Here is a 27879-nt window from a genome sequence, read left to right as displayed (position 1 = left end):
TAAATAAATATACATATGCTAAACTTACTTCAAGTTTTATACCAGCAAAATAAACCACTTTTGCAATACAAGAAACTTTTCTCGCCTTACAAATATTTCAAACACCATACCATATCATTATTATATGCATCTACTAATATATAATTTTTCAACATTTTATTATCTGGTATTTTAAAGTTAATTTGCACTTTAAACAACCTCACTCGTTGGGATGATCAAGAAAACCAGACGCTTCCTGTTTTTTTTTTTACTAACCACTTTTAGTCTAGCAAATGAGCATGACGTTTTTTAATCCCACATTACATAACTGGAGGGTGACGATGGTAGATGTATTTCCTGTACATGGGAGATAATATATATATTGATATTAAGTATGATCATTGTATTGATACAATATAAATAATACACATGCACACACATTACACACACATTTCTTATTATATTACAAATGCTGCTCTATAAAATAATGAGTTATTGAAACCCTGAGATCCCATGATTTAATTACTTTAGAGATAGATGAAAATTAAAATGAATGACAATAACTGAAGAAAGCACTGATATATATATATATATATATATATATATATATATATATATATATATATATTATATATATATATATATATATATATATATATATATATATATATATATATATATATATATATATATATATATATATATATATACATACAGCATAAAAAACTGAAGTATGTGTCTGACATATCAAGTAATGTTGTCTTTAAAAGAGTTTTCGTAAAAGATCTCACTACCTATCACATATATTATCATTTTCAAATAAGCAAATCACTAAAGTCACAATAATTTAATTAAGGTTTGTGATAGCCTGAGCAAGTTGATTTAAAAACATTTTTGCTGAACCATTTACTAATTGTCAAACCAACCTTTGTGTTCCTGATCACAGGAGTCCAACATATTGTCACAGTTACTGTCTGACTAGCTTTCCTATTAAAAGGGGGGAAGTCCCCAATTCCATAGACAAGAGATACATTACATATGACTTTACAGATGTACTGAATCACCCATGAGTCTATGAGACAGAAAATCTAATTGGCACTGTACCTGGTTACCCTCTTGAACCAGTACATAATAACTGATTTACCTGTAGGTGTTCTGAAAATGAGATTGTTAATATATTATCAAACACACATAATTATCATAGCATCAACATTAACCTTTCACAATCTATACTAACACTTTAATATTAATCCTATAAACATTAAATGTGTTATAGGGATTGTCAAAACTAAACCCCTTTTGTTTCCAGTAAATTATTTAATACGTTTACATATTTCATTTATGTAGATCTCGGTACCAGTTTTAGATATATTAATTATGTTTTTATTTTTATTTGGGTAAGAAGAAGACATTATTATTTTTTTTTAAAAAGAACAACAATGATACTGTAACTGTAAACCTGTATCTCTGTTACACAATTTGGTATAAATAAATTACCCTGATATTGTTCTGAAACTTGACATCACATTAACAATAAATACTGCCTCCAAAGTGGGGAGGGTGGGGTCTGCACATTAAAAGTTGTTACTGGTTTCTGAGTCTTAACATTACATAACAAACGTATAACTTGTGACCTACTCTGTAATTTGACCATTTTCTTGATGTGTTACTCGAGTACCAATTGGAAAAGGTCTGCATGCCTTTAGTACTTTATCTAGTATCTGTGATAATACTGTGACAAAAATTACTGAAAACGGTGAGTCAATTAGCTTAAAAGCTAGCTCACTTTAATTACACATTATAAACCATGTAAAATATTACAACATGATGTAGGTGGTACAAACCCAAATAAAAGAGATTATAATTTACAGCCATATTCTGTCCAATTTGTATATGTGGAACTGGGGAAGCGAATTGAATAAGTCATTGAAGTTTTGAAAAGGGGATATGTTGGTGATACTAGAATGTGAAATATAAAAAAAACGAATTATATATCAAAGATCAGTTTATCTAGTTATCTTTCAGTGATAAAAGATAAATTAGAGACTTACAACCACCATTATTTCTAAATTCTGGAAAATTCAGTACTTCACCCTGATGTTCACAAATCCCCAACTAGAATGTTATTCTATATAACACATAACATGCAACGTTCCATCAGTAAAGTTGTTAACTCAAGTTCCCGAGTCACTGGATCATACAGAATTTGTAATCAGTTAAATTAACATAGAAGATATCTCACCTTCCATGAGGGATTTGCAGCAAATTGTAGTTGATGAGTGTTTGATTCTTTCTCTGACGATTGATGACCATATGGCGTGAACACTATTAAATCATTGTTTGATGGGATGGCTTTTAACCACGAGTTGTATTGACGCTGTTGGGAATAAGTCCAGCTTCCAGCAGCACTTGGAAAAATGTTGTTTTTGCTTAATTCATTAACTTCCTCCATGTACCTAACCCGCTTTAATATCATATACACGATAAGAATGATGAGAAACAAGCTTGAAATTGAGCATATCGATATTATCAAGTAAATGTTTGGCTCAGAGAAAACGTTATGCTTCCTCTCCTGCTGCTTATTTTCCAACAACACATCCGGCTGAGTTTCAACCAATAAGATGGTGAGTGTCATAGTGTCTGATATTTCTGGATCTCCATGATCCTTGGCCAAAATAACTAGCCTATATTCATCAGTGTCTGAGTCTATAAAGGGACGAACGATGGTGATTTCTCCTGTATGATGTCCAATGCCAAATGGAGTATTTTCTGCTAAGTCCTTAAAATCATAAGAAATCCAGGCATTGTATCCTGAATCAGCATCAATGGCTTTGACTTTAGTCACTAAGTAGCCAGTTTCTGCTGACTTTGGAACCAACACATTTCCTGTAGACTCTCTACTTGAAGAATGAGGAGAAAAGGCTGGGGCATTGTCATTAATGTCTTCAACAAACACGTTCAGCGTCATATTGCTACTAAGTGGAGGCAATCCGGCATCTTTGGCTTTTATATGACACTGGAAAAATGCTATATGTTCATGGTCAAAAGACATCAATGGAAAAATATTACCATTTTCTGCATTGACAGATATGTAGGAAGAAATTGGAATGTCATCAATTGCACTTTCAATGAGGGAGTAAGTTATGAACGAATTCTGGTTCATATCAGAATCAGAAGCTGATACAGTGTATATATGAGAACCTGGTTGGTTATTTTCTTTAATAAAAATAGTTTGAACATGCTGTTGAAAAGAAGGGGCGTTGTCATTAACGTCACTTATATCAACTAGAATGGTTTTTGTAATGGAAAGGAATGGGATCCCTTCATCTTTAGCTGTAATTACAACTTCATACTGAGACGTTACTTCTCGATCTAAAGGTCCATCCACAGTTAAACTGTAATACTCTAGAAATGTGGGCTTTATCTTAAATGGAATGCGTTGTGAAATATAGCAGTTCACCTTACTGTTCTTTCCAGAATCTCTATCATTTACACTGATAATTGCAACAACTGTTCCTTGGGGTGAGTCCTCGGGAACAGGTACAGAGAGTGAGGTCACTGTCAACTCAGGGGGATTATCATTGACGTCCAAAACTGAAACTAAAAGTTTGCAGTGGCCGATGAGAGGAGAGTGTCCATTATCAACAGCATCAATTTTAATTTCATACAGATTATTCGTCTCATAATCTAGTTTTCCTTTCACTTGTATATCACCTGTGTGATGATTTATGCTAAATATTGAGAGCACCTGTGGTGGGACCAGATTGCTGAAATTGTAAATGATTTTACTATTTTCTCCTTGATCCAAATCTGTAGCATTAAGACGTATCACTAAAGTCCCTACAGCTGAATTCTCTAGTAGGCTGATCTCATATAGTGGTTGTTTGAAAGATGGAGCATTATCATTGAAATCCTGAACTGCGATGAATAGATGGGTTTTCCCACTCAACCTTGGTTTACCACCGTCAAAGGCAGTAAGTGTTAAATTGTAGCGAGGGGTTTGCTCTCTGTCCAGCGATTTCCTTAACACAAGTTCAATAGATTTGCTTTGGTGTTTATCTATTTGAATATCTAGGGAAAAATATTCATTTGAGCTGAGTTCGTAGGTTTTAATAGAATTTGTACCAACATCAGCATCAAAGGCGCTCTCTAGTGGAAAACTAGATCCTGGAGGCCTCCATTCTGCAATAATCAAGTTCAATTCATTTACAGCGAATACGGGATAATTATCATTTATGTCTTCAATTTCAACATCTACACGGTACATTTCTACAGGCTTATCTACAATAACTTGCAGGGATACAATGCAAACAGCGATCTTGGGACACAGCTCTTCTCTATCAATGATGTTATTAACAAACAAAATTCCGTTTTGCAGATTTACCTGGAAATATTCATTCTCATCTCTAGAGATAATCCGTAGCATTCTGGGGTTAATCTCACCAATCTCGAGTCCCAGGTCCTGGGCGATTCTTCCAACAAAGGTGCCGTGTTTGGATTCCTCAGGGATGATATAATGCAGCTGACACAAGACCAGTTCCCAAACCATTTCCAGCAACAAGAGATGAATCAATCGGCTTCTTGAATCACCGCCCTTGCATAAATTAAGCATTTCCGATTGTGCAAATTGTTAACAGTGCTTTAGAAATACACGAATATATTTGGCACAATGTATTAAGAATGGATTAGTTTGCAGACACCCTAACACAATCTGTATAACAGACTGAGAAAAAATGGCAGGAAGGTTTGGCAATCCAAACAATGGAGGAGCTCTGTTATATTCTCATCTAAAATCATATTTTTAAGGCTATAGTGACACATTGTGGCTAAATCTAAAATTGCAGCATAAGTGAATATGTTTAACAGGTGCAAATGTTCTTTAATTAATTTTAAGAATCACATGATGCAACATTAAACAGAATCTGTATTAGCCAGATAAGTAGGTCTCAGAGGTAATTTATTGTACCTATTCCGACTAAAGCCAGTATTCATTAAAATGTGAAGACATTTCCCAATGCTGGAGAAGAGATCAGCCTAATTTAAATAAATATAATTAAAAAATCTTCTGCAGTACAAGAAAGCAGCTTTAAAGCATATTGAATACGATGCAAACTTGTCTTCCTGTTTGGAAAAACAATATCTAACATTATAATGCCTGCAACCATTTATTAAAGAGCTGAGAACATCTAAGATTCCTTTCAATTCTTTCTTCCTCCCTCTGAATAGTACATTAGTGACATAAAAGAAACAACATAAACTCGGTCATAATGGCTAATAGAGATGGGTGAACTTTTCACTAAAGTTAGAATCCACTGCGAATATTGCTACCTTAGCAACTACCTGCCTCAGATCATAACCACCAACAGGTCTCATAATTACTGTGCAGGGCGTGATGTTGCGTACCAGGAAGAACCCACTTGAAACTGCCATCTGTAGGTTTCTTCGTCACCCCAACCAATCTAGGATGGCAGCCATGACCTTGGAATGGTCCTGCAGCTGGACATTGCCTGTGCTTCACCCATTAGCTAATGGGCCAATCTGGCTGCCCATTTCTCCAAATGCCATTTGGAGACTGTAGCCACATGCTTGCTGTCACGCGCATGTCTGGTCAGCTTGACTCCAAACCCTAGGTCACTGACATTAGAGTTGCTGGCTTTTGGAATCTGGAGACCTGCTGCTAGTACAGCTCCCATCTACTGTATCATTTATTGTTGCTGTTGCTCTGCAGCCAGTTGCAGGAAAAAGTGTTCTTGTTACTAAAATTGTCCATTTCCATACTGGTGTTCTTTCAAGTGTGTTCCTTATGTTTACCACAGAAAGCACTAACCCACTTCTCACACCATATGTGATGGAGTGGCATCCTAGTTAAGGAGTTCACATCAACTTCTTTCAAAGGAAAGTCCATTATTTCCTGGACTGGGAAAGCTAAGTTGCAGAACACAGCAGTGTAAAAACAAAATCAAGAGAGCACAAATCTGTCACACAAGCAAAGTGTAGTTCATTTTGGTAAATGGTGGGAGTCTGAGCTATTCCCCAGACAAGCCCTCTGCGAACCTGTTTCTTCACAGATTGTAAAAGACTGTATTTGGGGAGTCTGTTGCCTCCCTTTTAACCTCCAGATTAGAGATCGGCAAATCCACCCAAATCAGTTTTCCTGGATTTTCTCGCATTTTCCTCCCAAAATCCAGAATCTGAAAACGGATTTGGTTGGTTTTATTCCAAACGGATTCATCAAAAACCACCATTGGATACAACCTGAGGATGGATTTGTAGAATCCAATCCATGGATTTAGCAATCTGTTGGAGGATTCTTATGAATCCGCCAACAGATTCCTGATTCTATGGATTGGATTCTACAAATCCGTCCACGGGTTTTGGAATCCGCGGAATGGTAAAAATAATACAAAATCTGCAAAACGCAAATCGCCTTTTTTGAGATTGATCCGCTGAAAACTGCAGACCAAAGGAACTGACCGATCCGCTGAGGATCCAGATTAGACAAAACTTCAGACCTAATCATGAATTGATTGGAAAAAATCCCTGTTCTCTAGGCAGATTTGGAAGCTAATGTGTGGTATCCTGGGTCTTGTGTAAAGAGAGAGCTTAACCCTCTTTCCCTCCCTATTCTGCTATACACTCCTTTACAATATCCAAATTAACATATTACCCATGTATCTCAGGACTGTATGTTCCTTTTTGTGCATAAGTATCTCTCCACATGTTGTAGGAGGTGTTTGTGGAGGCATATAAGTAATTTGCATGCTTTTTCTTTAAATCAACGAAAAAACTAAATTAATGATATCCTACTCAATTAGGAAATAATATGTTTCCTCATATAATTCGAACCCTGCACATTTTCTCGGGGTACTCCTGATTTTACACAAGTTTGATGGAATCAAAATTTAAATCTATAAACATCTTAAAAATTAATATTTACCTCTTAACCTTTAAGGTACAGAAGATAAACATTTTCTCGTGTATTATAAGATTTGTGGAAGCATCACACCAAAGCCACTGATAAACTGTATTTCTCCCTGCAATGAGGGGAAACACTTCCTTGATAAAAGTTACAGATTATAACTAGAATTGTTCTGAAAAGTGGAATTAGTTAGCAGGTTGACAGACACGAAGTCTGTGGTTCCTTACAAAAGTGTTTTATGTTTATCCAAGTTGGTTTCCCCAGAAACATCACTTACCTACATTCTGACAAGATACAAGAGGGCTATTGCAATCACTCGACATTTTTGCACAACAAGAAAAATGTTCGTTAGCTGATTCATACAGTATATCAGGAGGTAAGACTAGTTGAAAATTAGCTGTATTTTATTATATCATCTAAATTAAAGCAAACAATAATCCTAAACTCAATTCTTGTTACAAAGTATTAATTTCTAAGTGAGAGAATAATAGCACGAAGCTTGTCAAATGTTGCTTAAAAGCTTTGAAATAAACAATTCAACTGAACATGTTGCAAATATATAAAGCACTATACAAAACTATCAATCAACAAAGTTGTTTAAATAACAATTAAATGTTTTACCCCACTCCTCTCCCCCCCCCCCCCCCACTTCAATGAAGGATGTATAAGGCATTATTGCTGATTAGTGTTTTCTGCTTTCACGAATGGTAGAGGACAATTGGGAGTGAAAATTGTTAAATACTTTCTAGATAGTATTGCATTCAGCTACCCCCTTATACTGCTGCTGTTTTGGGAATAAGTCCAACTTCCACTTGTACTTCAACAGATGTTGTATTTCTGCATTAGCTTCGCCTTTTCCTTCTAGTTATGCCACGGTATAGCTGTATACACATACATGTGATTAAAACATACTTGAACTTGAGCAGATATATATGATTACGTAAACATTTGCTTCAGGGAAATCTTCATATATTGTTCCTGGGGGCAGTTTTGGTAATTAAGAATGACCTCTTTACTCCAACCTGTCATCACTCTGAGAGCACGTGCTGTGTGATAGTGAAGAAAAGGCGCTAGCACTAATAGTGTTCACTCCAAATGTACAGTGAATATATTAAATCAAGTGATACAAAATAATTAAGTGAAAACGTGATAATAACGTGAAAAAAATTAATGAAAACCCTCTGCTCAAACCCAGCTGGTAGGGACTGGTTTCACTGGTCCCCCAATTTGTAGAAATCCGTTCACAATCCAGGGGGAGCACATAAGGGAAATAAAACAAAATACAATCTAAGTGCAGACAGTATGACAATCAGTGAATGAATTAAATATTGTGTCTTGGCTCTTAAGTCCAGCCTATTCACAAGATGTCGATAAAATATGGGCAATTGGGAACAGTTTTCTTTGCGGGAAGAACCTCTATTTCAATTGTGGTGAAGACCTCCAATCTCAGCAAAACAGCGGTGTAATAAAAAACATTCAAATAATGCATATATCACAACACTGTGATGGAAGAGAGTATGCTGTGGACATCTGGCTCACCCCCCGCCTCCGGTCTGCAATCACTGTGTGAGACGCCGCTATATTGAGCTTTCCACCTCCGGGGCTCCCTCTGAGGCGTGCCGTCAGTCACTTCCGGTTGGTTGCGACACGTCACTTCCGGTTGATGTTTCTGGGTCTGCAATCTCTGTCCCTGCTTCTCTCCTCCAGTGGGCGGCTACCACTCTACACGTTTCGCCAATCCAATACGTGGCTTCGTCAGGAGTACGCAACCAACCGGAGGTGACTGACGGCATGCCTCAGGCATGACTCTTTGACAAAGTCACTAACGTGACGAAACGCGTCAGAGTGTTCTCTGTGGCAGATCTTTTTATATACATGCACCAATAAACCATTAACTTTATTTTCATTGCGTGCGGAAGCTTCATTAACCTTGCGGCAGCAGTGACCGCCTCATCATACAATTACCACTTTGCACAAGCCACATATTTCTTCTTTTTGGATAAGAAAATCTTTGTGGTTCTCAGTTTTCTTTCATTTGTTTAAATTTTTCACACATTTCTCCCATTTCATTTGTTAATTATCCTAACCACATCACAGAACACCACATCATTTCTCATTTCTTTTGGGTGCTCTTTTCCACTGAATCAGATCTGTCTCCAGCATTCTGACATTCGGGAGCTCCTCTTCCTATTACTGCTTGAATATGAATCTCTTCCTATCCAAAATCATCCTCAAGAATTGTCACAGCTTTTCTTTTAAACGGTGCAAAACTATCATCGGAATTATACTGTTTCATCATCCTATGTTGGACTCCCCCCTCCAGAACCCCCCCCCCCCCAACCTTCCACACAGGGAAAAAAAACAATTCTTAGCTGGCTTGACAAATTGCCAAATTCATTTTTTTATCGGATTGCTGTAGGTCAGTTGGATCCAATATTCCCAACTGCCTCAATGATTGTAATAATTTGGTTCCAAAATACTGCGAAGTCTCAAAGGCTTGTTGATGTAAAGAATATAATTTTGTTCTCAGTGCCTAGACTGTCTTAGTCTCAAAAACGTAATGTAGATGTTCTCAAATATGTTCCACTGTTTCTTTTTAATTTTCTGATAGCAATTTCACTTCCTTTGAGGATTTGCCTCCCAATCGTCCTGGTGCCAACTTGATTTTGGTATTCAGGTATCTTCTACTTCTTGTACATATTTTGCATGTTGTTGGAGAACACTTTCAGATTTCTTCCTTCTTCTGCTCCATCACCTCTGTACCTTGATAACCATAATATGATCGGTGCCGTTGCAAATAATGGTTCAGCTCTATCTCTTGCTTCTTCAGTTCTCTGAATTATGACTCTTGCCTTCCGCTATCTGCCAAGCTTTGGATTCCCCAAATCCGGTTCATGATTCCAAGTGTGGTTGACTGAGGGTGCTATGTCTGTCGAGTAAACCCCATTTTAGCTACTATTCTTGGGTAACCATGAAGTGAAGCCCTACCCAGAGCTGTCAGCAGCAAGTACTATTTTTACCTATATGGGTGCACCCACAGGGTCAGGCCAGAGAGAGAACCCTTTCAGAGATGAAAGAGTGGAGCAATAAGACCATCCGTTTTTTGAAAATATATATAATTGTATTATACTGAAGTGAAGATCCTAAAAATTATTAAGGTAATAGCAAAAACAAAAAATAGATCAAATTTGAATAATAATATTTTGAAGATGAACCACAATGTATATTTTGGTCTATTGAGTAAGCAATGCGTTTCTTGTAGAAACAATCCTAGACCTCAGCAAATTACAAATCGTTTGATATATTTTTTCTGTAACATAGAGTATTGCTTTGTTTTGACATGGATAGGGCTTTGTACATTTAGTTCTAGTTATACTGATGTATGCTTCCTGTTGTAAGTCCACACATGCAGCCTTTCAAGCCTGCACACACCTCCTCCCTCTAAAGTCTCTCTCACAAACTGTAATTTTTTCTGTCAGAAATAATGGCACATGCCTCTTTCTGAGGGTTGGGGGCATAAAAGGGAATGTGGTGGTGCGGTCCCCCCATCCCCCCCAGTGCCCAAAGAACAAAGGTACTTGCATAGGATGGTGTACTAAAAATGTGACAATACACCAGCATGAATATACATGCTCATGAGGACACATGTAGTAGACAAGGTGCAAGTACTAAGCCCTTCTTTCAAAAATGGAAAATGAATACAAAGGAAAACATGAGCCACTGCTGTCAGTTCAAACATTTATCTTGCTACAGTACAGTATTTCACAATATACAAATACAACAGATTAAAAGAAAAAGGACTAGGCTTCAACCTCAAATGGGACCATCGTATTTCAAGCACTTTTATCAAGAAAAAAATGCACATTTTTTTCTTGCTTATTTTTATATATTTTGAATACTCCTCAAGTTGCATAGGTTAATCAGTGTTCCTATAATACAAGGGATAGGAGGATAAAGTTAAAATGGATGTTCTTAATCCATCTCTTGCTGGATGAAGTTCAATATGTTGCCAGTTTCATGGGAAAGTTTATACTGATGATAGCAAATGTATATCTGTTTCCATTTTGTATAGAGCAAAAATCTCCAATCCTGACTTGAACTGAAGCTAATATAATAGGTTTCATGCATTGGGACCAGGCTCAAAAAAGAAACCAAAAACGTTTTTTCATAGTTCTACATCACTATGTGATTTGTATGAAACTATTTTTTCAGAGATCAATATACAATACAGAAGATATTAGCCTGTAGCTTGATACAACCGATTTAATAAATGTGGTCATTTCTTTTTACATAACATTTTCAGCATATAGATTTTGATGTAATAAGTTTATAAAATAGTGTTTGATGGTAAAGAGGGTTTTTTGAGACACTAATTTGAAGAAGAGATACATTTAACAATAAAAGTATTTTCCATGTTCTCCAATAAGATACGTTATTGTTGTTTATTTCACTTTCCCTTTTATGTCCAACAAAAATGCACTCTAAAGTAACATACATTTATTTGTCTAGCATTAGAGATGGGCGAATTATTCACAAATATTCGATTTTGACATGCATATGACATTTAATCACAAGTGCAAATATTCTGGTATTGATTAAAAAAAACTTAGATTCGTCTACCTTAAAAAATCCTTTAAAAATTCCTGTGAATGTACTGTATGCAATTCCGCTGGTGGCCACTATTCTCGCTACTTGTTAAAGCTGCAGTTCAGACTTTTTTTTTTTTTTTTACATTTATTTTTTTACTTCAATAGTTTCATGTGTGCAATCTCTAATTACCTAAAGAACTGTATAGCTGCAGGTCAATTCGTTCTCCATGTATTAATAGGTCGAAATTTGGTGACATATTAAAAGCTGGGATTTGTTTATAATCTGCTTGTCTGTCAGTGGAAGCTCATGAATATTCATGAGCAATCCTGCACTGACATGTGCTAGAGGGAGGGCAGGGCTGACAAAGGGGTGTGCCAGGGCTTGTGACAGGACATGAAGGGGCAGTGCCTTAGCAAATGGCTGTTAAAATAGAATACAAGAAAATTGGTCTTTCAAAGTTGTTGTTTTTAAAACAGAAAATGCTAAAAGTATTTTTTCTTACTACAGAACTGATTTATTAAAAAAAACACACATGCAGGATATTGACTGAACTGCAGCTTTAAACATTGATTTAGAGAGAAACTGAATAGTGGCCACCTGCGGAATTGCATACATTCATTTTTTTTTAACAAAAACTTTGTAGGTGAATATATGTCGGCAAATTGAATATTACCAAAAATTTGGCAACATTTTTGCTAGCCGGATTTTTAGAAATTAACCCATAATGTGTAACCCTGTTTATTTAATGTAACCGTGTATTGTTATCATAATGGTGCCCAGGACATACATGAAAACAAGAGGTAATGCTCAATGTATTACCTCCAGGTAAAACATGTTATAAATAAATAAATAAATACAATCTCTAGCTAACATTCTTGCATTAATATAAGAAACATGTGTAATACATATTGTACACATGGAGCAGATGAGAGCCAACTATTTAAAATGTAAGCTGTTGGGATACTCAAAATATGAAGGTTCCAAAATATCTGTGTTAGCATATTTATAATAGCACGTTGCTGTTATTGAGGTTTTCAAATGCCACTGCTTTAGATTGTTTCTACTGTTCATATTGTATCCAACTATTGGTTTACAAAACAATTCCAACAAAAGTGTTAAAAGAAAAGCTTGCAGCAAGCAAAGCATGTGCACATATTAGAAGCTATATAAAATGCATATGAAGAAGTGTTCATTAATTAGATTTTGCATCAGAAAACCTGAAATATTCAATAGTGATATTGTAAGCCTTTGTATCTCACCTTACAAGATTAGTCTAGCATCATTCTTACCTGGTTTAAGGTGCCATCTTGTTCTGTTTGTTGTGCACAATTCGGAGTGAAAAGTATTAAATCATTTGGGGCAAACATTCCATTCATGCACATCTTGTATTGGAGTTGTTGTGAGTAAATCCAACTTCCTGTCGTGCTTGAGCAAACATTCATTTTTCTTAGTTCGTTTACCTCTTGCGTGTGCTTATGCCATTTGACAGAAGCATACACAATAAGGACAATAAGAAATAAACTTGTAATTAAACAGATGGACATAATAAGATAAACATTTTCTTCAGCAAAGCCTTCATATTTTCTTTCATGGGTCTTATGTTCTACATCTATATTTTCCTTTGTTTCCACCACCATGACATTAACAGTTGTTGTTGCTGACATTTCAGGTTCTCCATGGTCTTTAACAACAATGAATACTTTATATTCCTCCCTTTCTGACGTTTTTATAGAACGTGTGAGAGTGATAGCTCCAGTGTGACGTCCAATACTGAATGGTGTATTTTCTGCTGGGTCCTTAAACTCATAGGAGAGCCAAGCGTTATAACCACAATCTGCATCGAATGCTTTAACTTTAGTCACCAGGTAACCCACTGTTGCTGATCTTGGAACCATCTCAGTTACGGTGGAGGCCATAATGAAAGGTGGGGAAAATGTAGGGGCATTATCGTTGATGTCCAATATGAACACATTTAGCGTCAAGTTGCTGCTAAGAGAAGGTAGTCCTGCATCGGTGGCTCTCACTTGACAGTGTATAAATGTAATCTGCTCATAGTCAAATGACAGTAATGCATACAGCTTTCCATTTTCTGGATTTACAGAGATGTAGGAAGAAATGGGAATCCCATCAATCGTGCTTTCAATAAGTGAATATGTTATGAAGGAATTCTGGCTTACATCTGAATCAAAAGCTGATACAGTGTAAATGTGTGAACCTGGTGCATTATTTTCCTTTATAAAAATAGTACCAAAAGGCTCTACAAAAGAAGGAGCATTGTCATTCACGTCACTTATTTCAATCCGAATTGTTTTTGTGACTGAGAGTACTGGTATACCTTCATCTCTTGCTGTAACCACAACCTCATATTGAGACAAGACTTCTCGATCCAGTGGTCCATTTACCACTAAGGAATAATACTCCATAAAAGTAGGCTTTATTTTGAAAGGGATGTGTTCAGAGATGTGGCAATTCACCTTCCCGTTCACTCCTGAATCTCTATCATGTGCGCTAATGATTGCAACAACTGTTCCTGGTGACGAATCCTCAGGAACGGGGACATTAAGTGAAGTCACCGTCAACTCCGGTGGGTTATCATTCATATCCAGAATGTTAACCAAAACTTTGCAGTGTCCAGCCATCGGATATTGCCCTTTATCAACCGCATCAACTTGAATTTCATAGAGATTGCTCTTTTCAAAGTCAACGTCTCCCTCGACTCTAATAATGCCAGTATTCTCATCTATGCTAAATAGAGATGTGACATAGGATGGCATCATTTTATTAAATGCATACACTATCACGCCGTTTTCTCCTTGATCCAAATCTGTGGAATTCACCTTGACAACAAAAGTTCCCTTAGGAGAATTTTCTGACACACTAGTCTGGTAAAACAATTGACTGAAGGTTGGAGCATTATCATTGACATCTTGTACTGTGATCTCTAGTTGAGCTGTGCCACTTAATTTTGGTTTGCCCCCATCAGAGGCAGTGAGTGTTAGGTTGTGAACTGGAATGTGTTCTCTGTCAAGCGCTTTCTTTAATACAAGTTCAAGTGATTTGCTTTCCTGTGTATATGTTTGAACATCTAATACAAAATATTCACTGGAGCTGAGCTGATATGTCATGATTGAATTTGTACCAACATCAGCATCAAGTGCGCCTTCTAGTGGGAACCGAGATCCTGGAAGCCTTGATTCAGCTATGACAAGTTTAAATTCATTTGCAGAAAAAAGGGGATAGTTATCATTTATATCTTCAATCTCAATTTGTACATGGTATATTTGTACAGGTTTGTCAGCAATAACCTCTAGATGCATAATACAAACAGTGATCTGCTGGCACAGCTCCTCTCTGTCTATGACATTATTTACAAACAATATTCCATTCTCTAAATTTACCTGAAAATATTCTTTCCCATCCTTGGAGACAATTCGCAATCTTCTGGAGTTAATGTCACCAATCCCAAACCCGAGGTCTTGAGCGATTCTTCCGACAAAGGTGCCGTGTTTGGCTTCCTCGGGGATGATGTAATGGAGCTGACAGAAAACCAGATCCCAGCACATTTGCAATATGAAGAGATGAATCAGTTGCCTTCTTGAACCATGGGCCTTAGCTGAAGGCAGCATTTCTGGTGCTCGATTGCTCTGATGAGTAATAGTAGTTTTGCTACCATAAAAAAATCAGCCACAGACAGAACGGTGTAATCCTTGCTGTTTAGCTAATCTAATAATAGAAATGTTCAGTTTTTGCCTTTTTAATGCAGAAAGTTAGCGAACAGTGACACCGTGTGACTCAATGTTGAATTGCAATAAATACTTATATTTTAATAAGGATTGTAAACTGCTGTAAAAAAACAATACAAGTATAACATTTAATTACAAAAATATTATAACTAATATCCCATATGAAATGGTGTAGCCTGCTTATTTTGAAATGTACAAATACCTCATATTCAGTTACATTTCAAATGCAAAGCTGGTTTCTTCTGCAAAGATTGCAGCCCAAATTGTAAACCCACGTATTTAGACATGATACAATTATTATGTATTGTTTATATACACAGTGATTTTAAACTTAACAAGTTTAAAATGAAACATAAAAATTGTATGAGTGGACATTGAAATGGTATTAAAGATCAAGACTACGCAGATGTACTTAACCAAAGTTGGTCACAGAGTTTAGTTTATGGATACAATATGCTAAGAAAAGATATTGCTGTTTAAGACCTTAAAAAATGAGGAGGGATACATTAAATACAACATGTAAAATGCTATGTATGCAGATTGGGTTGGGTGCTACCATAACATGTACACTGCAGAGGGAGGTTTGCCACAAACTTCAATATTAAAACAAAATTAATTTATTAATTTAACCATATCAAAATGAAAATACAATATTAAAATAAAATTGTGAGCTAAATAATAATCCATACTTTATTTTATTTTAATCATAAATTGTTAGGGTAGGGTTTTTAGGGTAAGGGCTTGGATAGGGTTTTTAGTGTAATGGCTTAGGGTAAAGGGTGGGGTTTAGGGTAGGGGATTGAAGGGTAGGGTATTGAAGGGTAAGGATTTAGAGTAGGGGATTAGGATAACCGCTATCTAGTGTGTTTACAACTATTCTCCAATGTATTTCGAGCTACTCTCTAGTGTGTTTACAGCCAGTCCAGTTGAAGCAGAGCGCCATCTAGTGCAGTTTGGTAGACGACAGATATTCTGATACTGTAGACCTCACCCTATAGCAGCACCCCAGATTGCCTACTAGAGTGTAATTGGAGCTTCCATGTTGATACTAGTTTGAAACATAGAATTGTAATATCACAATTAATGAAAGTGAGGCTGTGCAATAGCAATTTAATTATTGCCTTTACCTAATGTGAATATTTTAGCTTTTCCTCCTTGTTGCTTAACACTCATTATTTTTTGGATTGTTGTACTTTTCATAGTGTTTGCGGATGTAATAAAGATTTATTATATATTATGCTTTCACTATATATATATATATTATATATGCAAATACAACTGTATACTGTGTAAAAGATTGCATATGAAAGTGAATCATAATATATATATATATATATATATATATATATATATATATATATATATATATATTATGATTCACTTTCATATGCAATCTTTTACACAGTAAGGGGCCTATGCAGAGAGCAGCGCTATTTCGAAATTCGCCATTTTTTGGAGAAAATCGCGCAGAAAGCAGCAGAAAATGGCGAGTTCCGAAAAACGCGCCAATTTTTCTTTTCTATTTGTAAAACTCGCCTCGCGGCTGGCGAGAACCTCAATCTCGCCAGTTTTAAAAATATCCGTATGCAGAGAGGCGCGAACGGCATCTAGCGGCTGTTCGCGCCAATAAAATGGCGCGATTGTCTCCTTTTTGCCTCGCCAGAAAAAACTGGCAAGAAGCTGCCGCTCGCGGCCATTGCAAAGGGAAAAAAAAGGCGCAAATTTGTTTTTACACGTTTCTGAAGCGCGCATCTCGCCAATTTAAACTCGCCACACGCATCCATGTTAAACATAGCAGAATTCGCACTTTTCTGCATATGGAGAATAAAACTCTCCAAAAAAGCTACTTTTTAATAAATTCGCCAATTTTAAAATTCGCTGCTCTCTGCATAGGCCCCTATGTTCACTGTGTTTGTTCATTATTTTATTCTTCTCTCTGGTACAGTAGCCTTATATGCTACATTAAAACTGAATTACCATTACATTTTGTATTTATTTTTCTATTATGAAAAAAACTACGTCATCATGTGGATTATATGAATTTGTACAAAGAAATAAAACAGTTAGGGCTAATTCATAAAAAATTAGCAGTGAATATACTATAATTTGCTGAGTACAAGACGCCTGCAATACTGTCTCCCAAACAAGCAGATTTAAAAATAAAAGCAAGAATTCTATGTTAATGTGCACTTATGAAAATATGTATTGTGGATATTGCAAGACAATGTCAGGTTCTTCTGCAAGTGACCCTGTGTCAATGTGTAACTTTTTCATATGAAACATGTTTATTTTTACTCAAGTAAAATAGATAGTATGGATTTTTTGACGACGTAATACTATAGGACAAAACTGATCAACTGTATTTTGCAGATTGCAAAAACGTTAACTGTGTCCCCATCAAGCTATGATGAATATGACGTTTTAATTGGCCTTTTTCAAATAAAACAATCTGCACGGATTAATTCTTATTTCTAATCATTTTTGTGTGCATTAACTCATTTAAAAGTAGCTGAGAAATATGAGTTTATCATATACGTTCCTGTATCAATATTAAAAGAATGGTTTGATGCTGAGTGTTACATAAACAGTACCATATAAAACGGAGGTTTGGGTTAATGTTCAGGTATTTATGGATTACACACCTTAACATGAGTATTTTAGCAAATAAAACGAGACACAGAAGACATACAGTAATAGCTTGAATGGGCATTCTTGGTTCCAGACATATACAGCATGTAAATGATGCATGTCGAAGCACTGACACATGCTCAAAAAAGCACAGGCTTACAATTCCAGAACATCAGTATTGTTTCTTCTTCAACTGCAATCAGTGTGTTTGATACAGACTTTGTGCAGTAGGGTTAAATGGCATCAGATGCTGACATTAGGGTATATAAATGACACTAGATACTGTCAAAATGTGTGCTTACAAAATATTTACCCTGTCTTACTCCCCCATTGTGTAATTGTGAACAGGTTACCAAGTTGTTAAGAATAGTGTTAGAGGAACTTGAGACGTGAAATATATACAGTATATTGAAAACTTAGAAGGCGGATGATCTCACCAGAAGGAAGCACTGAAGTTTGAGCAGAAACAATGAGGAGTAAAACACATGGCAGAGGGGCAGCTATTGATGGAACATCTCCCCCATCTCAGTATATGTAAGCAGTCTATGACTGTCTATGACTGTAAGTGTGTTTTGTATTCATAAATAATAACGAACTGGCTGTGTATCCTTTGAACAAAATCCAGTGTTGGTGTGGTTATTACACTTAAGTGACCATGTAATCATGGTATAGGTAAACACTTAACGACCTATGCCATTTATCTCTTTACCGTGTTTAATTTCCTAGGGTTCCAAGAACAAGTGGGCAGGAGATCATGCTAGTGCAGTTAAAAGCTAAAACACTCAGAGGTTACCTAGTTATTCATTTAAAAAATCTATATATATATATATGTGATACACATTAATTCAATATTCTTATGGTTACCATGAAAATAATGCAGTTTTTCAGTACCACTGATGTTAATATAGTCGCTACATCAACAATATGAAGGTGGTTAGTGGATTAGAAGGCAGGATGCAAGCTCATTAAGTGCAGCTGTTCAATTAGTGTTCTTGGGGTCACTTGGAAAGTGTCTGGAAAATATGAGCACCACAACGCTTCTGATGGAGCAATACATTTTATTAAATACACAACTCAGAATTTTACCAATGAGCAATCACAGTATCCTTCAACGTAAATTCGCTCTCATGAGTGGAAAGGTCCTTTCAGCCTGGTTCAATACGTGCAGAGTTAGTGCAAACGTTAATTCCTCCTATCTCGGGGGTTTCTGGGAGTTGCTTGAAGCAGACGTGACAGTTCCATGGACCTTGCCTCGCAGCCAAGCCTGCTTCCTGGGGTATACCCTACATATTTTGTGATTGCTCCACCCACTTCTTCAGGGGTTTGTTTATTATAGGTGGTACTATCACTACCTCATTTAAATAGCATTCTAGTCATCATGCTAACTATGAGTGTCCCATAAAAGAAACTTTCCTATTCGCCTATTCTCTATTCGCCTACTGTATATGAAAGGCGCTGCGAGATAGGCAATCTGAATGAAAGCCCTGTGTGATGGTAGGGGTAGCCAGTCTTCATAATGAAGGTAAAGCCCGCTGGTTACCCTGAAAACCGTGGGTCCCTGGTAGCTTAGAGGCACCATAAGCCAGGGACACTGTGTATGTGATACACATATTTCCTGTACTGTAAAAAAACGTGGGAGTTCAGGAGTGGGAGTTTCAATGGGAAATTTGGGTGAAAATGCATTTAAAACCTGCATAGGAGGTGGGGGGGGGATAAGTTGATAGTCCTGTAATTCTATCCAACAAGCAGGCAGGCTCTGTGGTTACACACAAAGTGAATTACACCAGGGCTACATAGTTTTCCCAAAATCCTGGTTTCGGCCCCAAGTATCCCAGTCCCATTTCCCCCACATGTATTATGTTCCCATAAGTTTAATATGTTTTAAAAGTGTGCATTCATCTCTATACAAACAGTCCTGGCAATCTAAATAGGAGCCGGAAGTCTGTGTAGAGATCGGAGTTCAAAGAGAAGGAAAGTTGAAAGGTGTTGAAACAGTTTGGTGAGTGGGGAAGGGTGGAGTACAAGGTAAGTAGAACAAGGGCTCCTTGTGGGTTAGATACTTGGTCTGCCAGACCTAGTGGAGCCTCCCAGTGAGAGGCTATGTGCTGGCTGGGGGAAGCTGCTACTCGTAGGCACTGTTCCCATTGGTCAGTTCAGATTTCCCTTTCGTCTGGCTTTGAGCCTACTCGACACCCCCCCCCCCCCTCCTCTGAGGTAGCCTGCCAGACGATCCCCCATTTTGGTTGGCTGATAGAGTTAAGATCCATTCTTTGATTGGTTGCCAGTCTCCTTTCCATGTTAAACATAGGACAGCGAGGTCTATGTAAGGAGGCTGCTCGATCAGAGAACCAGGCGATCTTGAGGCTTGGGTCGGTGAAGCGCTGGCGGGCTTTTCAAAGTTTGCTTTGTTGTGAATAGCAGAGCAACCGGCCGGAGAAACCTGCCTAGCTGAGACCAAGTTTTAAAGTCGCGGCCAAGTTCTGAGCGGAGAACCAAGTGGGGAAAGCACTGCGGCTCTCCTGAAAAGAGTACCACGTGAGTCGGACAAGATAAGCCTTACCGAAACAGGGCCCTGCACCTAGTCTAGGCTAGATATTCACCCCACAGCACCAGTTAAGTGTGATTTATCTGTATTTTGTGTATCACTTGTATGTCTGCGGGTTTCACCCAAATAAACTTCATTTTATTCCACTACCTTTTTCTGCCTAGTGAATTGATCCCAAATAGTAAAAAGTATTAAAAGTACTGGTCTCCTGTGACACCCTGTATGATAATACAGAAGGTATGGTACTAATAGAATAAAATGACTAAAATCTTACAGTATAATAAAATAAACCTACACAGTCTTAGAAAGCTCAAAACACAAACCCATTACATTTATAAAAAAAAAAATTCAATTAAAGCTTACATATTAAGAAATGTATATTCTGCTCTAAAAGTATAAAAATAGATTCAACCAGAAAATACAATGTTTTTAGCACACAAGTAATTAATTGTTTACTAAATTCTCCTCCTACTTTAGACTCATTCACCCCCACACCAACCCCCAAATTCCCTGCAGATTTGCCAACTGGATAAAGTTTTTGCTTATGATTTTGAAGATGTTTTTGCTCTATTCCTGTACCAAAAACTACCAATATTTAAAGCATCATGGTGAATTTCTGATATTTGTGACACGTTTTGCATTTTTAAATGATTTCCAAATTATCCCACATGACAGAATACACACATAAAAATACTTATAAAGTTGAAAAATGACAGCCACTACAAACTCTCTTTACACCATGACTGCAGACGAAATTCAAATAAAGCTATTCAGATCAGATAACACACATTTCAGAGGCTAAGTGCCTCTCCAATATCTGGTGAACTGCAGAATATTTAATAAAATGCAAACAAACAAACTGTAGCACAAAACGTTTATATAGGGTATAGAAATAGTTTTCCAGGATAAAACAAGACATATTAGGAAGACAGAACTATGAAAACAATATACTATTCAGTGGTAAATCATTTGGGAACCAATTACTGTATTTATCTATTGACAAATGATTAACAATATCAGGGGAAAAAAGGGAATATAAAAGCTGGAGTTTCTTAAAATGCATTAGGTTTTTAAGCTCACCTGTACAGATGTATCTCCCACAAATTGTTGTTGATTAGGATTGTTCTCCTTCTCTAACGATTGAAGATAATTTGGAGTGAAAACTATTAAATCGTTGTTTTGTGTAATTCTACTGAGGCAAACCTTGTACTGAAGTTGCAGGGAGTACGTCCATCTTCCTGCTATGCTTGAGCAAAAATTGTTTTCCCTTAGTTCATTTACCTCCTGTGTATATTGATGCCACCTCACAACAGTATACACAATAAAGGTTACAAGAAACATACTTGAAATTAAGCAAATGGAAATAATAAAATAAACATTTGCGTTAGAAAAATACTCATAAGCAATGCTTTCATTTTATTTCTTGTTCAGTGTCGACTAATAAAATTGTGATTGTCACCGTGGCTGACATTACTTGTTCTCCGTGATCCTCTGCTAGAATAAATATCTTATATTCGTCACTATCTGACTCTGCAAATGAGCGAGTAGTAGTTATATCTCCAGTGCTGTGTCCAATACCAAACAGTGATTTTTCTTTGGGATCCTTAAAGTTGTAGGAAAGCCAGGCACTGTATCCAGAATCAGCATCAATTGCTCTTACTTTAGTGATCAGGTATCCTGCTTTTGCTGATCTGGGACCCATCTCTGTTACAGTGGAGTCGGTTCTAGAAAAGGGTGGGGAAAGGATGGGGGAATTGTCATTCATATCCACTATAAACACACTCAAAGTCAAAGTGCTGCTAAGCTCAGGCATTCCAGAGTCGGTGGCTTTTATTTCACACTGGACAAATGTCACCTGTTCATAATCAAAGGACAGCAAAGCAAGCAGTTTGCAATTTCCTGGATTAATTGAGAAGTAGGACGAAATTGGAATTCCATCAATGGTGCTTTCAGTGAGTGAATATGTTATTAATGAATTGTGGTTGGTATCAGAATCAGAAGCTGAAGCAGTGTATACATGAAAACCCGGCGGGTTGTTTTCTTCTATAAAAATAGTACCATATGATTGTAAAAAAGAGGGGTTGTTGTCATTCACATCACTTATTTGAACTCGAATTGTTTTTGTAACTGAAAGAGCTGGTGACCCCTCATCTCTAGCTGTAATCACAACTTCATATTCAGAAATGTCTTCTCTATCCAATGGTCCCTCTACTGTCAACGAATAGTACTCCCTAAACGCGGGCTTCGTGCTAAAAGGAGTATCTCAATAAATGTGGCAATTCACGATGCCATTTAGTCCTGCATCTCTGTCATGTACAGCAATTATTGCAACCACTGTCCCTGGCAAGGAGTCCTCCAGAACAGGATCAGAGAGGGAAGTCACTGACAGCTCAGGCGCGTTATCATTGATATCTAGAATTGTAACTAATACTTTGCAGTGACCAGCCATAGGTTGCTCACCATTATCGATAGCGTCTACTTGAATTTCATACAGGCTGCACTGCTCAAAGTCCACGTTTCCTTTAACTCTAATTTCCCCAGTGTTTCGGTCCAAACGAAATATAGAGGCCACAGATTGTGTTGCCATACTGCTAAATTCATATAAGATGTTGCCGTTTTCTCCCTGATCCAAATCCTTGGCATTGAGTTGGATCACTAAAGTTCCATTTAAAGCGTTTTAGTGCAAGTTGGTCTCATATAACAGCTGGTCAAATGTAGGTGCATTGTCATTGACATCTTGTACTGTGATTACAAGTTGAGTTGAGCCACTTAATTTAGGTTTCCCTCCATCAAAGGCAGTAAGTGTTAAATTGTACAAAGGTGTGTGTTCCCTGTCAAGTGGTTTCTTTAACACCAGGTCAATTGTTTTTCTTTGTTGCTTGTCTGTTTTAATATCTAATGCAAAATATTCACTTGAGCTGAGCTCATAGATTGGTATATCATTTATTTCAACATCAGCATCAGATGCACCCTCTAGTGGAAAACGAGATCCTTGAGGTCTTAATTCCGATATAAACATCTTGAATGTATTTGCAGAGAAAAACGGTGTGGGGAGGGGTGGAGGGAGGAGAGGGTGGAGAGGAGGGGAGGGGAGGGAGAGGGGGAGAGAGAGAGGAGGAGGAGAGGGAGCACGCTACAGTATAATAAATTAGAACATTTAGCTCCTGGTATGTGAAGTTATTGATTCCATTCTGACAGGTTGGCTTACATGGTAGGAAAAGATGATCATAGTAAAGACAATTAACACCCAGTTTTCTAGTTTCAGAGTTGTAAAGCCAAATAACCAAGTGCTTTATACCCCGAATATCACACTCATTTTAAATAATCATATTTGCAATGTCAATATTACCTGCTATATACATGTAATTTATAACTTCACAGCTCAACCCAAGGCTCTAACAGGTATTTTAACTACATTTCAATATGACAATATCCCCTTGCACCTTATCTCCCAAAAAGTCTTTAAAAGGGGACATAGAGAAGAGAATGTATTTTACACCAGCTTCAGATATTGGGGCAGATGCAGTAACTTGCGATATGTGTGTGTCGGCAGCGCGCTTAAATCTCCTGTGTTTGGCGGGAATTTGCCGCTAAATGCAGTAAATAGCGATTGTGAGATACAATGGTGAGTTGCACATGTTGCGAGTTCCTGCAGTCAGTGGCGGGTGACTACATGTATCCGTATTTCACTTGAATGTGGCGTCAACCTCTGCACATAAATAAAAAAAACCTCCTTCTTGCTTAAAGCATTCAGTTACTCACGGTAGTGACTGTCTTGCTGTTACTGACATTAGCAAACCTTTTACTGCTGTCCCTCATTAGATACTTTTAGAAACATACCTGGTGCAGTGCTACAGTTGTGTCTTCTGTTCTTTGACACGTGAAGAGGTGATACATGTGTGCATGTGTCTTGTGACATTTCATGTACATTTGTGTCTGTGTGTTGGACTATGTTGCAAAGCTTACAGTACATTTCAGTGAGTTGCTGTGTGTACTGTAACCCGTGCATGCAGCAAGAGGCAAGATACGTCATGTATCTGTATTGAAGGAGAATTTGGCGGCAACTTTTGAACATGAAAAAATCACCTCAGGATAGTTTGACCTTACATTCTGTTACTCACAGCAGTGTGTTTCTTGCTGCTAGTGACATTAGCAAGGCTTTCACAGCGCTGTCCCTCAATAGATAGTTTTAGGAACATACCTGCTTCTTGTCATTCACAAGACAGACACCTTTGGCTAACATTAATAATGTATTTTATTATAAACAACCCATGTAACAGGTTCTGAATGACATGTAATACAATTGAAGCTGCGCTGCCAGCAGCAACAGTACAATGACACAACAATGTCACTAGCAGCTGAAATGTTCGGCTCTCGCCTGCTTGTTGGTGCCGCAGCTTTTTGGCGCTTTTCTCGCAAGGAGTTTCTCCCGCGCACCCCCGAGATCTTACTCGGCATCTACTGCATTCTGCGTGCTGCTTAATATGGCGAAATAGCCATTCTCGCCACCCCGCCAGCGCTTGATTTCCGGCAACAATTGCATATGCCGTTTTTCAGGTAACTCGCACACATACCGGCATCAACTGCATACTACATGCCAATCTCGCAATAAAACAGCCAAATTCAGCCTTCTCGCAAGTTACTGCATCGGCCCCTTATATCCAAACAACTTTAAGGGCACCAATTGAAACCACCTTCCTTGCTTAATATTGCTAAATCGTTAGCTAAAATTGATTCCAGTATTTCCTAGAAGTAAAAGTATTCATTTATGCCAGTAAACTTCTTGTGCAAATACATATTAATATATATTAATATGCTGCACATACAGTATGTTTATGGTATGTTATGACGAATATTGCTTTTCTAGATCCACAGCTCATTTTTTTACTTTACCTTTAACTTCATACAACATTAAAGCGCAATAAAAGGTTTGATGAACAAAAGCATCTTATTATTATCTCACCTTCCCATCAGAACCTGAGGCCAAGCATCCTCTATTCCAGTTTTCGTCTTGAAGTGATGATTGGGGGTAGTTTGGAGTGAAAAGTATTAAGTCATTTTTTGGTGCAACTCCACTTAAGCATACCTTATACTGACGTTGTTGGGTGTAAGTCCAACTTCCTGCTATACTTGAACAAAAATTATGTTGTCTTAGCTCATTTATTTCTTGAGTATACTTATGCCATTTTAACACAGTATATATGATGATAGTAATAAGAAATATACTGGAGATTAAGCAAATTGACATAATCAGATAAATATTGGACTCAGAAATATCTTCATATTTTCTTCCATGGTTTTTTCTTTCTAATGGTAAATCTTGTACAGATTCCACCAATAAGATGGTAAGAGTGACCATAGCTGACATTTCTGGATCTCCGTGATCTTTCAACAAAATTGATAATCTGTGTTCGTCACCATCTGACTCTGTAAGTGAACGGGTGACAGTGATTTCCCCAGTTTGATGTCCAATAGCAAAGGGTGTGTTTCCTGCCAGGTCCTTGAACGTGTAGGAAATCCAAGCATTGTATCCTGAGTCTGCATCAATTGCTTTAACTTTGGTCACCAATTGACCTTCTTTTGCTGATCTAGAAACCATCTCTGTTGCTCTGGCAACACTACTAGAAAATGGAGCTAAAACCGTCGGGGCATTGTCATTAATATCCTCAATGAAAACGTTCAAAGTCAAATTGCTACTAAGTGGAGGCAATCCAGCGTCTGTAGCTTTTATGAGACACTGAAAATATGTAACCTGTTCATGGTCAAATGACAGCAAAGCAAACAATTTTCCATTTTCTGGGTTAATGGAGATGTAGGAAGAAATTGGAATCCCATCCAATGTGCTTTCAGTGAGTGAGTATGTGATGAAGGAATTCTGGTTTATATCTGAATCAGAGGCGGATACAGTGTAGACATGAGAACCTGGTGGGTTGTTTTCCTTGATAGAAATTATTTCAGAAGTTTGTAAGAAAGTGGGGGGATTGTCATTCACATCACTTATTTCTATTTGAATTGCTTTTGTAACTGAAAGAGCCGGTGAACCTTCATCTGTAGCTGTAATTTCGATGTCATATGCTGATTTTCGTTCACGATCTAATGGTCCATCCACTGTCAATGAATAATATTCCCTTAGTGTAGACTTTATCGTGAAGGGAATGTGTTTAGAAATGTGACAATTCACCTTGCCATTCAGTCCTGAATCTCTGTCATGTACACTTATGACTGCAACAACTGTTCCTGGTGACGAATCTTCAGACACAGGGGCATTAAGGGAAGTCACCGTCAATTCTGGGGGATTATCATTCATATCCAGAATGTTAACGAGAACCTTGCAATGTCCAGCCATGGAATATTGACCCTTGTCAATTGCATCAATTTCAATTTCATACATATTTTTCCTTTCAAAATCCACTTCCCCTACAACTCTAATTATACCTGTATGTTTCTCTATGCTGAAGATTGCTAATACTTGTTGTGGAACCAGATTGCTAAAACTATAAAATATTTCACCATTTTCTCCCTGGTCCAAATCTGTAGCATTCAACTTGATAACAAAAGTTCCTTTAACAGCATTTTCTAACAAGTTTGCTCTGTAAAATAATTGATCAAATGCAGGAGCATTATCATTGACATCTTGCACTGTAATGAGAAGTTGAGATGTCCCTCTTAATTTTGGTTTGCCTCCATCAAATGCAGTTAGTGTTAAATTGTGAAGGGGAAACTGTTCTCTGTCTAGTGGTTTCTTTAAAACAAGTTGAACGGATTTGCTGTCGTGTGAATATGTTTGAACATCTAATGCAAAAAAATCATTTGAGCTGAGCTCATAGTTTGTGACAGAATTTGTTCCAACATCCGCATCAAATGCGCCCTCTAGTGGAAAACGGGATCCTAGAAGCCTTGATTCTGCTATAACCAGTTTGAATTCGTTTGATGAGAAAACGGGATAATTATCATTTATGTCTTCAATTTCCACATCTATGTGGTTTATCTGTACAGGTTTATCTACTATGACTTCTAGCGGCACAATACAAATACTGATCTCTGGACACAGCTCTTCCCTATCTATCATGTTATTCACAAATAATATTCCATTTTGTAAATTTACCTGGAAATATTCTGTCCCGTCCTTAGAGACAATCCGTAACCTTCTGGAGTTAATGTCACTGATGTCTAGTCCGAGGTCCTGGGCGATTCTCCCAACAAAGGCGCCGTGTTTGGATTCCTCAGGAATCATGTAATGGAGTTGGCACAAAACCACATCCCAAGCCGTTTGTAATATGAAGAACATGATCAGTCTGCTTCTCACGGAACAATCATTACGTGGAAAAAGCATTTCTATAGCTCGATGATACAGATGGTGGACAATAATCTTGAAATCCGATTAAACACTCTGATCTCTAATACCTGTCAGAGACCGAGAGAAAGCTCAGCTATTTAAATAATGTAGCTGCTCTGGTTTCCTTTTCCATCCTAAA

General features: G+C 37.3%; 1 protein-coding gene across 5 annotated transcripts in view; it reads right to left on the bottom strand.

Annotated features, from left to right (window-relative positions):
- Positions 1 to 27879, bottom strand: part of LOC142495890 (protocadherin alpha-C2-like) — a 215841-nt gene that overhangs the window by 162919 nt on the left and 25043 nt on the right. Inside the window, exon 1 of one of the 5 annotated variants that reach the window (XM_075601982.1) lies at positions 25368 to 27503. The exons of 2 other annotated variants lie outside the window; for them this stretch is intronic. In XM_075601982.1, coding sequence (XP_075458097.1) covers positions 25368 to 27473 — 2106 coding nt within the window. In that variant the 5' untranslated portion in view covers positions 27474 to 27503. Of the gene's footprint in view, positions 1 to 2221; positions 4730 to 12777; positions 14876 to 25367; positions 27504 to 27879 lie in introns of those variants that run through there. 2 more of the 5 variants (XM_075601983.1, XM_075601980.1) reach the window with 2 other exon arrangements.

The sequence above is a fragment of the Ascaphus truei genome, chromosome 5, assembly GCF_040206685.1.
Source record: "Ascaphus truei isolate aAscTru1 chromosome 5, aAscTru1.hap1, whole genome shotgun sequence".
Taxonomy (NCBI): Eukaryota; Metazoa; Chordata; class Amphibia; order Anura; family Ascaphidae; genus Ascaphus; species Ascaphus truei.
Note: the sequence above shows the minus strand (reverse complement) of the source record. Positions and strands in the feature narration are given on the sequence as shown.